General features: G+C 42.6%; 2 protein-coding genes across 3 annotated transcripts in view; one reads left to right on the top strand and one right to left on the bottom strand.

Annotated features, from left to right (window-relative positions):
- The window catches only part of HENMT1 (HEN methyltransferase 1), a 39,093-nt gene extending 34,216 nt beyond the window's left edge, over positions 1 to 4,877 (bottom strand). Inside the window, exon 1 of one of the 2 annotated variants that reach the window (XM_019479358.2) lies at positions 4,609 to 4,877. The gene's annotated coding sequence lies outside the window, so the exon portion shown is untranslated. The remainder of the gene's footprint in view (positions 1 to 4,608) is intronic. The other variant, XM_019479359.2, reaches the window with a different exon arrangement.
- Positions 4,207 to 15,222, top strand: PRPF38B (pre-mRNA processing factor 38B). Its single transcript, XM_006265723.3, has 6 exons — positions 4,207 to 4,638; positions 8,764 to 8,832; positions 9,206 to 9,357; positions 9,441 to 9,501; positions 12,612 to 12,835; positions 13,132 to 15,222. Exons 1-6 carry the CDS (start codon positions 4,354 to 4,356, stop codon positions 13,988 to 13,990), a joined length of 1,650 nt encoding a protein of 549 aa, XP_006265785.1. The 5' UTR covers positions 4,207 to 4,353; the 3' UTR covers positions 13,991 to 15,222.
- Positions 15,223 to 15,437: the final 215 nt, after the last annotated feature.

The raw sequence follows: 15,437 nt of genomic DNA, 5'->3' as shown, positions 1-15,437 counted from the left end.
TGGCATCTTACACAAAGGACAAGCATCATGCAGTATTAGAAAATAATACCTAAAATACTCTCATAGGGATAGACAAATGATTGAGTAAATACCTTGAAGAATAGAAGAGATAAGAGGGGTGAAACAAGCTGTTTTGCAATAATTATAAGGGAAAAGGAAGAGGGAAAACACTCTGCAGATGGGGAACAGTTTTAATAACACAGCACTCGATTCCAAATAATTTTATTGTTCACAGACTGATTTTTAACTTGCCAAGACAACGATAATAATCATATTATGTTTAAAAAGGGATGCATACATTCTCATGCTTCTGGCTAAATCAGGCATCAGTTGGCAGAGGTTAAGAAGAAATATCTGCTGGATAGAAAAGCATTCTCATAGCTTATGGCAATCGACTGGTATATTTGAGATACAGGTTATTTTCCTGTTAGTTTAGGCACACTGGGCTGGATCTGGATTGGCTTTGTAAATACTTAGGCTTCTGGGTATCTAAAAATACCCTGAGAGACCCTGCCAATGCCTGAAGAAGGGTGTTTGTGCCCCAAAGCTTGCAAAGAAGTTTTTTACAACTATTTTAGTTGGTCTAATAAAAGATATCACATCTACCCAAAGAACCTTGCATGCCTTGGCTCAGGAAGGTGATTCAGATTGGCAGGATCAATTGCCTAGGACCACTTTAGTGACAATAGAGAGAATTAGGCACTGAGTATGGAAGTGCCTAGAGCTAGACAATTTAAAACACTAGGCACAGAACAAGGTCTGAAATCCCATGCATCTTTGGAGCTTAAGCTGCTTGTTAGGAACCTCTATCAACTCATTAACCTAAGTGGTTAGGATTTTAGCTTCCATTAGCTCCTTTGAAGATGCTAGAGTAGGTGGGAAGCTCTTTTCAGGCAGGGATCAAATTTTATCATGTGCATGTACAGTGTTTCACACAAGAAAACCCTGGCCTTGTGCTTCACACAAGGAAATCTTTGTGGAAGCCCTCATGTATTGCTGTAGTAGTATAAGTATTTATAAAACCAAGCTACTGAAAAAACAACTAGGAAAACAATTTATCTGAAGTTTATATTTTACTTCTATCATGTTGAAACTTGAGGAATCTTCAAGTAAAAGGTATGTTTATGTTACAGTTTGCAATTTCAAGCAGGGCACTACAGGTTCAATTAACTCCACTGCTTGTTAGAACCAACTCAGGATGCTATACAGCAAGGAAATTATGGTTGTAATTTCATGAAGCAGTGGATTTAGTGCTTAGTAGGTGTAGCATAGCAGAAAAAATATATTGTTTCTGGAAGTCACTTGTATACATTTCTTTCCTAATGTCGATTAATTAACATAACAAAAATAATGAACTCTACTTTCAAAAGTGAAAAATTAGAGACTGTTTCAGTTACATACTCAAAGCTGTGGATACTTTTCCGAAGTCAATCCTTTTTTTAAAGATATAGCGGAATAAATTTCTACACAGAAAGTATAGCAGGCCATTTCCAGCCATAAGGAAACAGAAATAGCTGCCTGGTCTGAGACTCTGGCATTATGACTTAAGCCAAACATACAATAATCCTTGTCATACACTCAGTTCTGTAATCTAGAGTTTCTTCTATACTGTTTATTAGCTTGCTATTCACTTTGCTAGTCTTCCATATGCAGAATGTTATGCAGATATTTACTGCAGATTGTAGTGATCATCAAGATGGACTGATCTATGAAGTAAATAATAAACCTCAATGTTCTCTAGAAACCTGGAGCTGCAGATTTTGGTGGAGAGTTGTTGGAATGAAGAAAATCAGGTGGGAGCGGTTGGCTATAGAAAGCTTGAAAGCCTGCTATTGGAGCTGAGCAAAAGTGTTGAACATCCATCTCATGGGTTGGATACAGATCATCGAAGTAAATCATCTGACCTGCTGTCTTTTTTTAAGGCTTCTCATCACAGCCAAAGCCCTGGTGACACAATGGGGGTCACTGGAATGGTGGAGCACTGCAGGAATTGCCTGTTTGTGGGGTTGCATCTGAGTAGCCTTGGTCCCCTCATCAGCCTCATGCTGCTGCTGAGGAAGGTGTCTTTGCAGCCCCTACTGTAACTGCTGCTGAATTTACTGTTCCCCATTGGCTAAAGGAATTGATGACACTAGGTAATGGGGCTGAATGGTGGGAAAAACAGCTATAGTATGGGGATGACAGAGGGTCTATAATATACCCAGCAGATGCTACATTAACCTCCTGGCTGCTGGCCATGCTGACACCTCCATTCCCCCACCCCCACAGCAGTGGTATTCCCAGGAGCGGGATACTGACCCAGGATACAAACCTACCAGTTAGGCCTTTAGTTCCTACCAGTAGCCAGAACCCTGACTCCTCCCTCTGCTCTAACTGTAGTGGCAGGACTTCTAGGGGCATCGTGGACAGGGTCCACTGCAGCTAGACTGTAATGCAGAACTCCTTTGATGTCAGGGCAGTTGCAGTGTAACTCTAAAATGTCAGAATCAAGGAGTTAAAACTTATATTTTCTCTGAAGTGACCAAAACTTAATGTGCCATTAATAGTAACGAAAATTCCTTACAATACTTTTGGTATCTTGATGTATTCCCTTATTCATAGGTAACTGGTAGCAGGTGCATGTGCCCCCCCTAACAGCTGACACCGAAGCTGTCGGCAGGGCTGGTGCCTCCCCTGAAAGGGCTTCTGCGGGTACCCTCCCAGATTCAGGAAGCACCAGTCACTCATGCCCTTATTAATAGATTGAAGTATCCTAATCATCATTTAAATCACCACTGGTGCTGAGAAGGTATCTTAACAATAATATTTTGACCTGAGTTGATTAAAGCAGATCTCATCTCTTAGCACACAACTTATAAATTATATTGTTCCACTTTGCACAGCTCTGCTTTATTAAAGCAAAATTCCATGCATTACCCTGTTCATTAGACCCTTTTAGTCTCCTCAGCTTACCCTGTTTACATCTTGCTTTAAAATTTTACTTTGCACTTCGATTTACGAGCAACCATGTTACAGGTTTGGTCTTCAGGGTCAGATCTGGACCACACAGCTACTCAAGGGCTGGAGCTGGATCAGCCTCCACCAGTAGGATGAGCCATGTCAGCAAGCCACAGAGGTTAAAGCAGCTGTTGCTCAGCCCTCCCCCTGTATGCATCCACTTCAGGGCTTTAGCCCCGCAGCTTCCGCAGCGGGCCCCAGCAGTTTGATACCTCCACAGTACCTGGTGAGGGTAGTACTGAACTGTATGGAAGTACAAAGCAAGATGTAAGAAGGGAAAGCTGAAAAGACTAAAGGGTCTGCCAAAGCAGAAAGCCTGGGCAACAGGGTAACACATGGAATTTTGCTTTAATAACTGCAAAGTGGCACCAAGTGGACAACCCAATCCCTGAGCCCTCTAGGACAGTGGTTCTCAACCTTTCTTGTACCAGGACCCATTTATAAACATCAACGACCAGTCCCAACCCAGCGCCCCTCACTCCTGAGCCGATGCCCCCTGCTCCTCACTGTGTTTGAAAGTGGGGCATATGTGGGGCAGAGGGGGGCCACAAGCAGGCTGGAGCTCTGCCAGCCTGAAAGTGTGGTCTTTTTCTTACTTGTTTTTCTCCATTAAAGGAAAATCCATTTTGAAAGTTCATTTGCAATCCTTTCATATGTTCTCACGACCCACTTTTGAGTCATGACCCACAAACTGAGAAATGCTGCTCTAGGAGCCCCGCATGCCATTACTGGATGTTGGTAGGATGCTACTTTATTCGTGTAAAACATCAATATTTTGCAACATATGCACTGCTGGGGAGCCTCTGTCAGCCAACAGACGCCTGCATTTTACCGAGCTCCACAGAGAGGTCCCAGACAATTTTTGTGAAGCTCCGATTAAACTGGGGCAGGCGATTTTCCCTACACCGGCCCAAACCAAGGAAGTAGAGCCGCAATCAAGCTTCAGGCCTGGGCCAACTCTCGCTCCGCCCTCCTCGCAGGCCCCTCTGCCAACACAGGACAAGCGCAAGGCTCAAGCTGGCCCAGCCGCGGCGCCAGGCTTAAGAAGGTAACCTAGGCAGGCCGCAGGGCCGCCATGTTGGCTCGCCCCGCCCTGCCAGAGAGGCGCGAGCTCCGCGCGGCCCACACGCAGGCGACAAGCTCGGGTCACCCCCCGCCGCGATTGGCCGGCTCGGTGCCGGAAGCCAAAAACGTCATTTCCGCGGGCCCGCCATCTTGTGGGCAGTTGGCGGAGGCAGCGCCCGGCTCGGTTGCTCGCCCGCGTCTCGAGCCCCGTCCGCTGCGCAGGCCGCGCGCTACCCCAGCCCCCTCCCTTCCCCTCTCCTCCCCCGGCCTGGGCCGGCCCGGCCCGCCGCCATGGCCAACAACAGCCCCGCCGTGGGCGCCGGCAACTGCCAGCAGCAGCAGACGGCCCAGTACCAGGCCGGCTCCGCCCCGCCAGGGCAGCAGCCGCTGCAGAGCGGGGGCCCCAAGCCGGCAGCCTCGGGCAAGCAGGGCAACGTGCTGCCGCTGTGGGGCAACGAGAAGACCATGAACCTGAACCCCATGATCCTCACCAACATCCTCTCCTCGCCGTACTTCAAGGTGCAGCTCTACGAGCTCAAGACTTACCACGAGGTGGTCGACGAGATTTACTTTAAGGTGAGGCCCGCTCCCCGCAGCCTGGGCCCTGCCGGGCGCCTTCCCTCGGAGCGGTGGGGCGGGAGCCGCTCCCCGCTTCCTCGCCTGATCCGCGACGGGCAGGGAGCAGCCGCCTCGCTGTGGCCGGGAACAGGCCCGGGAGGCGGCGGGAGCAGGAAATGGCCGCTCAAGGTCCCTTGCACGAGGCCGCGGCGCGAGGGGTAGGCACGCGGAGGGGGGCGGAGATGGCCGAGCGCATCTGCGGAAGCGCGCGCCAAAGGCAGCCTCCGGATCCCCCTCCTTCCGGGCCCAAGCAGCCCCCACCTGGAAGTGGGGGGCAGGAGGTACCGGGGGTGACCATCTCCCAGAGAGGGTTTGCACATGGGCTTGTTCTGGGTGAGACCCGAGATCAGGTTGCTATTGGTAGGGGTCTGAGTGTGCTGGGGGGGGGGGCGGAGCTGAGATCCTTAGGGTCACTGGTTGTGGCTCCTGCTTCCTTAGCAGGACCCAGTCAGTTTTGCAGCCAGGTTTCCATCAAGGCATGCTCAGGGACAGGGCTGTGTGTCCTGACTGTCATCACAGTTGGTTGTGTTGCCCTGAAAAAATGGAAACTAAATGCCGATGGTTGAGGTTACTGTTTTCCATCAGTTAAGTGCAGGGAGGTATGGAGGCACTGATCTCAGTGTGTCCCTTATACTTAACTGTATTATGTCACCAAGTCAGTCCTGTTGCCCTCTTGTCTTGTTTAAATGTTCTTTAGGGGTAAAACTTGTTTACAGTGAATTACCAAAGGGCCTAGTACTTCCATAATAATGACTTTGGTTTTCCACATCTGTGCCCTGATGGCTTTGGTATCAGGGGTGTTTAGATTGCTGATAAAAAGAAGGCTTCATTTACCTGCTCTGTTAATTCAACCCGGCTTCTGAGAGTCCAGACAACTTGCTTCATTCTCATACAGGGTCTTCAGTAACAGACTCTGGAGGCCAAATTGTGACCTCAGTTGTGCGTGTCACTTATTACATTCTATGAAATGTTAAAGGAATTGTTGGTTGGAGTTTCATAAACAATCCTGGTGATGTTTAAACAAGGAATAGTGGCCTTCCACCTTGGTTGGAGCTGTGTTGAAACAGAATGAAAAGCAGCAAACTTTTTTTTGCCTGTTTTATTTTTGTCCTCACTAAGGTTGAGAAGTGTATGACTTGAGTAGATACAGGCAGCATATTTGTCCAGGGAGGTGTTTCATTATGCTTACTTTTCAGATACATTCTGAAATATTTTGTTTGGTACATGTGCACTATTTGTATCCAGCTGTTCAGGTAACAATTACAATAAACATGCTCTTAATCAAATTTTATTTTGACTGTTTTTGTGGGGGGGAAAATTGTTTATATCTTTAATTCTCATACACTTTATTTAAATGAAAATGTCTAGTAGATGAATTTGACAAATAGAGATAGAGCACTTTATACTTAAAAATATTTGTTTGTTCATGTGGTCTTTTAATAGACTGGTCCTAATTGAGTGACACTGTGAAGTAGGCAAATTCTTACTTACCAGGTTCATGTGGAATGGGTGAGAGAGAGAATGGTTTTATATTGAAGGCATTAGATTAGGATTTAGAAGGTTTCCTGTTCTACTGCAGGTTTCCTGTATAATGTTTGGGCAAGTCACTTACAGGTATAATTTTCAGAAGATAATAGCTTACCATCAAGCACCAAAATATATGAGCAGATCTTTTAAAAGCCGTGTTCTTGGAAACTGAACTTATTTGTGCTTGGTGTGATCACTACTGAAAATCTGGTCTCGATTCAGATGCCTGAACAATTTTTTTTCTGAAAATCCACCATCTAATCTCTATGCTTCAGTCCTCAGTCTGTAAAACGGGGCTGCTACTTCCCTCACCCTTGTCTCTTTAGCTTCCTATGCTTCAGTGATTTTTTTTTATTTTTTTTTTAAAGGTATGTATACACTTTGAGAAATGGCATCAAATTGAGTTTACACACAAATCTTCTATAGGACTGGGGTCTTAAATTATAGTTGTTTCATGCCAGGGTTTTTTATGCATCTATTTGCAGTATTTACTGTATTGGGGCCACTGTCTATTTTTGGAATAGAGACTATTATATTATCAAGATTGAATGTTGCCATTGTCAATCAAAGAACTAAATCAGAGGAATCCAATTATTTGGACTGGAGAGCCACTTAACCAGTGGTAGTCGACGGAAGCAATCATCATGGCACTCACTCCGTGACCAGTGGTGTCCCCCAAGGCTCCATCCTTGGACCTGTTTTCTTTAACATCTTTATCAACGATGTGGATACTGGTGTGAGAAGTGGACTGGCCAAATTTTCCGACGACGCCTATATTTTGGGGTAGAGGGTCCACACCTGAGGATAGGCTGGTGATCCAGGCTGACTTGGATAGGCTTAAAAAGTGAGCAGATACAAACCTGATGACATTCAATACCAACAGATGCAAGGTACTCCACCTGGGGCGGGGAGGGGACCCGCAGCACGCTTATAGACTCGGCAGTGCTACGCTTGCTAGCACCACGGCTGAAAGAGACTTGGGGGGTCGTGATTGACCACAAGGTGAACATGAGCCATCAATGCAATGTCACAGCTGGTAAAGCAAACCAAACTCTGGCTTGTATCCATAGACGCTTCTCAAGTAAATCTCAGGATGTCATCCTCCTGCTGTACTCGACCTTGATGAGGCTGCACCTGGAGTACTACATCTAATTCTGGGCACCACAATTCAAGAAGGATGTGGAGAAGCTTGACAGAGTCCAGAGGAGAGCCACACGCATGATCAGAGGGCAAGAGAAATAAGTCTTACGAAGACAGGCTGAGAGCCATGGGACTCTTCAGCCTGGAAAAGGGCACGCTCAGGGTTTGACCTGGTGGCAGCCTATAAGTACATCAGGATCTGGAGGAACGCCTGTTTACCAGAGCGCCCCAAGGGATGCAAGGTCCAATTGTCACAAACTCCTCCAAGACTGTTTTAGGCTGGCCATAAGGAAAAACTTCTTTACTCTCTGAGGCTCCAAGGCCTGGAATAGACTCCCTCCAGAGGAGGTGCAAGCACCTGCTCTTGACTGTCTTAAGAAACATTTGGATGCTTATCTTGCTAGGATCCTTTGACCCTAGCTGACTTTCTGGCCTTGGGGCAGGGGGCTGGACTTGATGATCTTCTGAGGTCCCTTGCAGCCCTAATGCCTATGAAATCTATGAACCAGTTTTGGTGATTTGTTGAGGGCCGCGCATGTGCACACATGTTCCCTGCAGCTGGGCAGAGGCCAAACAAGCCATGCTTGAGATCAAGCTCTAGCCTCTGCTGGCACCTTGGGGTATGCTGAGCAGAAGCAGCCCTGTTGCCTGGCACTCCATGGCCTGCCCTGGGCAAGCCATGCTCAGGCCCTGACTGGTGCTGTGCTGGGTCAGGCAGGTGGGCAGGGCTGTTTCTGTTCAGTGTTCCCTGAGGTGCCAGAAGAGGCTGGGGCCCAAGCACGATTTGTCCAGGGCCTGCCACAGTGCTGCCACGCACCTGCGGGCTGGATAGAATCAGTTGGCAGGCCAGATCCATCCCATGAGCTGTTTTTTGCCCACCCCTGAACTGAATGAATAACCACTTTCCTCTGCCTGCATATGTAAGGGAGAAGGCATGCCAGTAGGAATAATCTGATATGTTTTCAATGCAGTTAATTCTGTATGTTATACATGCTATTTCTGAACTCCTTTATATGATGTAATATGGTAGATGTATCTGATAAAGCAGGTTAGAGATTGGTTTCCATATTATTGATATTGAAGACAAGTTTGCCTTTTAGAAATAAGTTTACTGAAAAAATTAACATAACCATTTGTGATGTTGGATAAAATGGTTGACTTCATTTAATTTTGGCATGTTTTATGTATGTGTGTATGTATGCATCTTTCAATCAAGAATTTTATTTTGATTATACATTTTTGCTCAAGCATTAGACAAAAGTAAGACCAGTGGGGAATTTGTCTTCCATTTTCTGATCCCTACAGTGAATCTATCTCCCCTGGGAAATGGTATTTGGAAACTTGATTGCTTCATGTAACTTTGACATATTTTAAAAGCTACACATTATATTGATTATATTTTTTTTTCACTCTCAGGTTACACATGTTGAACCATGGGAGAAAGGGAGCAGAAAAACAGCAGGCCAGACAGGGATGTGCGGAGGGGTAAGTAGAAGTACGTGCCTTCTTAAATTTTTCTGTCTTATAACTAGTCACCTGTATAGTTTCACAATGTAAATGCAGGTAAAAATTTCAATTTTAGCTACAGTGAGAACTTAATTTCGTCTCGGACTCTAGACATTTTAAATGTACAAAGGATTGAGAAACCCCCCTTGCTTCTAATGATGGGGAGTTGTGGAGGCAAGAAGTACTCCTCTGGATGGTGGTTGTTCTGGAGGGTTGGGAGGGTTTTTGTATTTCAGTTCATAGAACGAGACTCTTCATTTTTATGTTTGTTAGCTTTTCCTGTTGCCAGCTGGAGTAATATCTTGGCAACTTCCCATGCCAAACATCTGATATTTTCTTTCTTTTGCTGAAGGTACGAGGTGTTGGAACTGGAGGAATAGTGTCTACAGCCTTTTGCCTGCTCTACAAATTATTTACTCTGAAACTCACCCGTAAGCAAGTGATGGGCCTTATAACTCACACAGACTCTCCGTACATTAGGGCTCTTGGATTTATGTATATCAGGTGAGTAAAAATGTAGTTAACTATTAACTAACTAAGTGCAAAAAAAATTATATAAAATTTATCTGGTTTGTTTTTACTTCAAGGTACACACAGCCACCTACAGATTTATGGGACTGGTTTGAATCCTTTCTTGATGACGAAGAGGTATGTCAGCGAGGGTAATGAAGTGTTTTCTTTTGTTTCTTTTCATGTTACTTCTTTAGATTAGATTAAGAGTTTAGCCTTTCCTATGGTTTGATCATTGTAGCATTGTGATTTTTTTTTTTTTTCCCCATTTTTTTTCTCCCCCTTCAGTTTTAATTGCATTCATATCTAATGAGTGGGGAGTGAATGGATCTGATATAAGAATTGAATCTGTTCCTTGTCTCAAACTTGGCAGAATTCTCCAATGGCTAGGAGTAAGAATGGTATAAAACGTGATGGTTGTTTATAGACATTATTTTTTTAAAAAACAAACCCAAAACACAATAAAACTATACATACGTTTTACCAAAAGAAGCAGCGTGTTACTTTGGCCTGGCTCTGTATAGAGCTGTATAGTGTCTGTATAGATCAGGTGCTTCAGCAGGGCTTTTTGGCACTTTTCAAAGCTGAGTCAATTGGCTATTACATAAAAGCACCAAAAAAGTTGCGCTAAAACACCTGTTCTGTACAGATGTTGGGTGAGCTAGATTCAACTAACACGCTGCCTCTTCTGGGCAAGTGCTGGGCTCGGTGCGGGAGCATGCTGAGTTTAAAGCCCTGGGTTTTTGGGTGTGTTTTAACGTCTGCAAGCAGCCAATACATGTTAGAAAGTGGTGTGGGTTTTAACAAACACTTGTGGGGGTAGGAGGGGATGGAACATGAGCTTTTAATAAGAAGATTTTAATTTGTTTTCAAACAGATTCATTTCTCTGATTACTAACCTCCATGTTTCCAAGTCATTGGAGGCCAAACTTACCAGATGAGAAGGAAGCATCTTAGTTACTTGGTAGATGGTACCTCCCACCCAGACATTCTTTGGTTTTTTATCATTATTGGAGTAATAAAAAAAGGTTCAGTATTTATTTCTGAGCATCTTTAACAGGGCTCTGTTGTACATTAGGATAGGAGAATGAGGAAAAGTAAGCTTTAAAAAGCATTATGGGATTTACAAACTGGAGAAATTAAGTAGGAGTATATGCAGCATGTGTGTAGGGTTGAGATAGTTTGAAATGATGTAAAACTTGGTCAGGGTGAGTCTTAAACCGTTAGTAAGCTTTAAGAATAGGCCAGAAAAGAGAATCTCTTGCTCTCTGACATCAATATCTTTTTTTAATGAGAAATGTTAAGTGTTCTATTTAGAAGTGAGGCCCAGATATTCTTAACAATAATGCGGTGTTAATGATACATATATATGACTACAACACAGCATATTTATTTTACTGCAGCTACTTTCATTCTAAGCAGCAAAAACACTGTACAAGAGAGACATGTATTAATCCAGGTAAACATGTATTAATTGTACATTTGTAATAGAATCAAAATATTCCTTAATTAAGAATTCAGATGAGGTGTAATCTAAATAAGACTGATCTATCCGTGTGCTATTTTACCTCTGGGATATAAGCACTAACAACTGGGTGCATCTACACAAGATGCTACATCACCATAGCAGTGCACTACGATGATATAGCGTCGGGCACAAACCGTGATGCTGCAGCTACGTCGCCGTAGTGATGCGCTCCCTTGCTGTAGCACATGGCTATGGTGACGTAGCAGCTAAAAATAACCATGCACCACCAGCATGGCATAGTAATGATGCTGTAGAGGCACATGTGGACATCTCACTTTATAACGTGTTGCTTTATCTTTTGATGGGGATGGTGGTGGGCCTTTAAGGTGCCTGTTTACAAGCTTTTTCCTTCATAAGGACAAGTTGAATCAGAAAATGACTTAACTTGCACATCTTAATTGGTAGCTGCACTTTTCAAGGCTCTGGTTTAGTTTATACATATTACACACTGCACAATTCTTGACCTAATACATTGCTTATTATATATTCATGTTTCCTGTTTCTCAAAAAAAAAATTAGGGGAAGTTTGAGTCAGTAATAAACTTACCTGCCTCCCCTGGGCTCCTTTATGTAGGAGAATATGGTTACTGCTTGTTCAGATGTAATTTCTGGCCGCTCGTGGTCAAACTTATTTAAAAATTAAGTAAACACAGGATAAAAATAATTTTGTCCTATTTGGTTTTTTCTCCAGTCCATAAATCTAGTATGTTGAAACAATTCAGCATTGTCATTCTCTCCTGTAAAAGAACCTCTTTCCATTTACAGTTGTTCTTTTTCTAAATGTTTCTATTGTCTGTTCTGTTTAATTGTACATACTCACCAAGTATTACATTAAAGTTAATTTATTTTTTCTTCTTTAGATCTCTGTTCAGCGATTATATTTGGAAATACTGTATATCTGAACACTTAAATGTGTGTGAGTGCAAGCAGTTTTACATTTAGATTTTCTCTTCCTTTGTAGATAACAAATCTCACTTTCCTTGTGTGCTTGCACTATAGGTTTGGGACTGACAATAGCTGACTAACATGTCCTGAGCTGTGAGAGGGCATAGCAAGAAGGCCTTCATGCGGTAATGACCCTTTTCAGAGACAATGGTCATCATGGATTATGCGTTTCCAATTATTTGTTCATTTATTTATTTTTTTACATATTTCTAAATTAGAAACCTCACTGCTTCATGGCAGTTGGTTTGCTATTGCTTCCAATTTTGTTAGGATGCCATTTCGTACTAGAACTTTTTCTATGATCATTTTTAGATAGGCGATGATGTTCTTATATGAAAAGGCCACAGGGTTGGGTATGATTATATAAGGTCACGCATCCACAAAATGAGGTAGTTAATGTAGTCTTAGGAAAAAGAAATTCTCAATGTTGTGGCAATTTAAGTAAGAAACAAGATCTTAATGTAACTAAACTGTGTAAGGGGATTCCACATTAATCTATTCATTGACAATCGTTTAAATACAGATGGCTGCAGGATTAGTATGCTCCTGCATGCATATGTATTAAGACCTATTCCCTGTTTGTAACACTTACGCCAAATCCAAAGCCATATAGAGGTTGAAATTTTTCTCAGAAAAATATTAAACCAGAAAGCAAGTAAACTTTCATAATTGAGACTTCAAGATGGCAGTAAATATAGCAGCATTTGTTTTTAAATGAGTAAAGAACTCTTTTTGACGGTCAGGATTTTTTTTTTTTTTTTTTTGTGTTTTGTAGGACCTGGATGTGAAGGCAGGTGGGGGTTGTGTTATGACCATTGGGGAGATGCTTCGTTCCTTTCTTACTAAGCTTGAATGGTTTTCCACGTTGTTTCCAAGAATTCCTGTGCCAGTCCAGAAAGCCATTGATCAACAGATTAAAAGCAGACCTAGAAAAATCAAGAAAGATGGCAAGGAGGGAATGGAAGAAATAGATCGACACACAGAACGTAGACGTTCAAGGTTATACACATACTGTTTTAAAATGTTAAATTTTAAAAGTCAAGTATTGAATGCTTTACATCTTATGGTACCAGGAATAAAATTCCTTGCATTTTGCTGGGATAGCAAATGGTCCTATGTATCAAATCAAAACAGTTGTTTGTACTAATGGCTAAAATAATTAAATTATATTGAAATAAATGCATGGCTAGCAATTGAGGCCAGGATGTGGAATGTGAAGAATTATGAAACATGATAAAAATCAATAGGATTCATTGTAAATCTTTTTCAACTTTGTAAATCCTTTATTTTTGAAGGTCTCCGAGAAGGTCTCTGAGCCCCAGAAGGTCCCCCAGAAGATCCAGAAGCAGAAGTCGTCATCGTGAAAGCCACGGATCATCTAGTTTTGATAGAGAGTTGGAAAGAGAGAGAGAACGGCAGAGACTAGAACGGGAAGCTAAGGAGAGGGAGAAAGAAAGACGCAGATCTCGAAGTGCTGATCGTCCATTAGAAAGGAGGCGAAGCAGAAGCAGGGAGAGGCACAGGAGCCGTAGCCGAAGCCGTGATAGAAAGGGAGATAGAAGAGACAGGGACAGAGAGCGGGAGAAAGAGAATGAACGAAGCAGGAAGAAAGATCGAGACTATGATAAGGAAAAGGGTACCGAGAGGGACAAGGAGAGAGATCGATCTCGGGAGCGGTCAAAGGAGAGGAGGAGTAAGGGTGAAGTAGAAGAGAAAAGGCACAAGGATGACAAAGATGAAAAAAAGCACAGGGAAGACAAGAGAGATTCCAAAAAAGAGAGAAAGCATAGCAGAAGTCGAAGCAGAGAGAGAAAGCATAGAAGTAGGAGTAGAAGTAAGAATACAGGTAAGCACAGTAGAAGCAGGAGCAAAGAGAAATCAAGCAAACATAAAAATGAAAGTAAAGAGAAATCAAATAAACGAAGTAGAAGTGGAAGCAGAGGAAGAACAGATAGTGTTGAAAAATCCAGAAAACGAGACCACAGTCCCAGCAAAGAGAGATCCCGAAAGCGTAGTAGGAGCAAAGAACGATCCCATAAACACGACCACAGTGATAGCAAGGACCATTCAGATAAACATGATCGTCGAAGGAGCCAAAGTACAGAACGAGAGAGCCAAGAAAAGCAACCTAAAAACAAAGATGAGACTGTGTGAACTCTTTCATAAGTGGATCACATTGAATCCTATAAATGTTTGAATAAATCCTGCTTATTTTTTTCTTAAAGTTGAGATTGTGCAGTAGCTGAGCACTCTTCTTCAACCTCCCTCTAGGCTGCAGATTGTCATTTCCTATTTTGGGTAGGGAAGTGCCTTTGTAAACCCATTTAATGCATTGACGGTTTCAAACCATTTGTTTAGTTTAATTCATAATGCAAAGATTGTTCTTGCATTTTTATTGTTCAAATGTTTCTGAAATGTACAGTCTGTACATATGTCCTGAAAATGTTTTAATTCCTTTGGCATGGTTGCCATGCTAGTAAAATTTGTATAAGGCAATAAACTGCCACTCATTCTACTTTTGTTTTGTAGGTGTGGAATTATGGTTTATATCCTGAAGCTAGCATGGCAGTGCTTTGCAAAATAGTATGGCAGAAGCTTCTTAGGGATGGGTCTTGAATGTGTATTATAGCTGAGATATTTATGTGCATACAGTGTACGTGAGGGCTGCAGATCTAGAACTAACTTGTGTGTCTGTTGTACCTACTGTCTTGGAAAGCTTTTTAAGCTGTATTATGTTTTAATCCCCAACAGTGTCCCATTGAGAATCGGTTTTCAAAGGAGTACCAGTTCTTGATGTGGGGATTTTGATTACATTTAGAGGTGTTTTAGTAATAGAAATGCTACCTCAAGGGGACACTGTTTAATGTTAGTAGGTCTGTACCATATACACCTATGCATATTTTATTTGTTCGAGAAGTTGTGAAAAGAGAATGCAAGTTTACAACACTGTTTCTCCACTTTAATTTAAAGTGTCCAGTAATCTCTCAGTTGTCATAACCCTAAACTGAAAGTGGTTAAGATTTTGGGTGGGGGTGGGGGAAAGAGGAAATTTAGTTGAGGTGTTTCAGGTTCAAGCTTCCAAAGCGTTTTTTATAAATGGAATACATTTAAGAAATGACTCGATGGTGTCCTCTTTTTAATTTAATAATATTTTCTACATAAGTAAAGATTGCAATTGGAGCTGAAAATTTCGTCTCCATCAGAGGGGGGAAAGTGATTTTGTGTTTTTGTGGGTTGTTGTTTTTTTTTTAACAGAGTAGAAGAAGTAATGCCAGAATGCATTATTGAGAAATAAAAGTCCAGTTCTGTTTAGTAGTTTGTTCTGATGACTTGTATACTGAGTAAGGAGAACCATCAGTCTGGAATAAACACTGGATTAACTTCTTTGTGCTGGGTGTCAGCTTTTCCCCTCCTGTCTATTGCTGGTGAAAAAAGTGTGTGGACTCTTAGACCTCATTCTAAAGTGAAATGAAATTATGTACTGATTGAAGTTTAGAAGCAACAGCAGCATACAGAGAACTAGAATTTTGAGGAAAACTTATGGAGGGTGAAAGTTTCTTTAAATGTGGCTCAATTGTAAATCTTAGCTACATGAATGTGG

This window comes from Alligator mississippiensis, chromosome 5 (genome assembly GCF_030867095.1).
Source record: "Alligator mississippiensis isolate rAllMis1 chromosome 5, rAllMis1, whole genome shotgun sequence".
Classification (NCBI taxonomy): Eukaryota; Metazoa; Chordata; order Crocodylia; family Alligatoridae; genus Alligator; species Alligator mississippiensis.
Note: the sequence above shows the minus strand (reverse complement) of the source record. Positions and strands in the feature narration are given on the sequence as shown.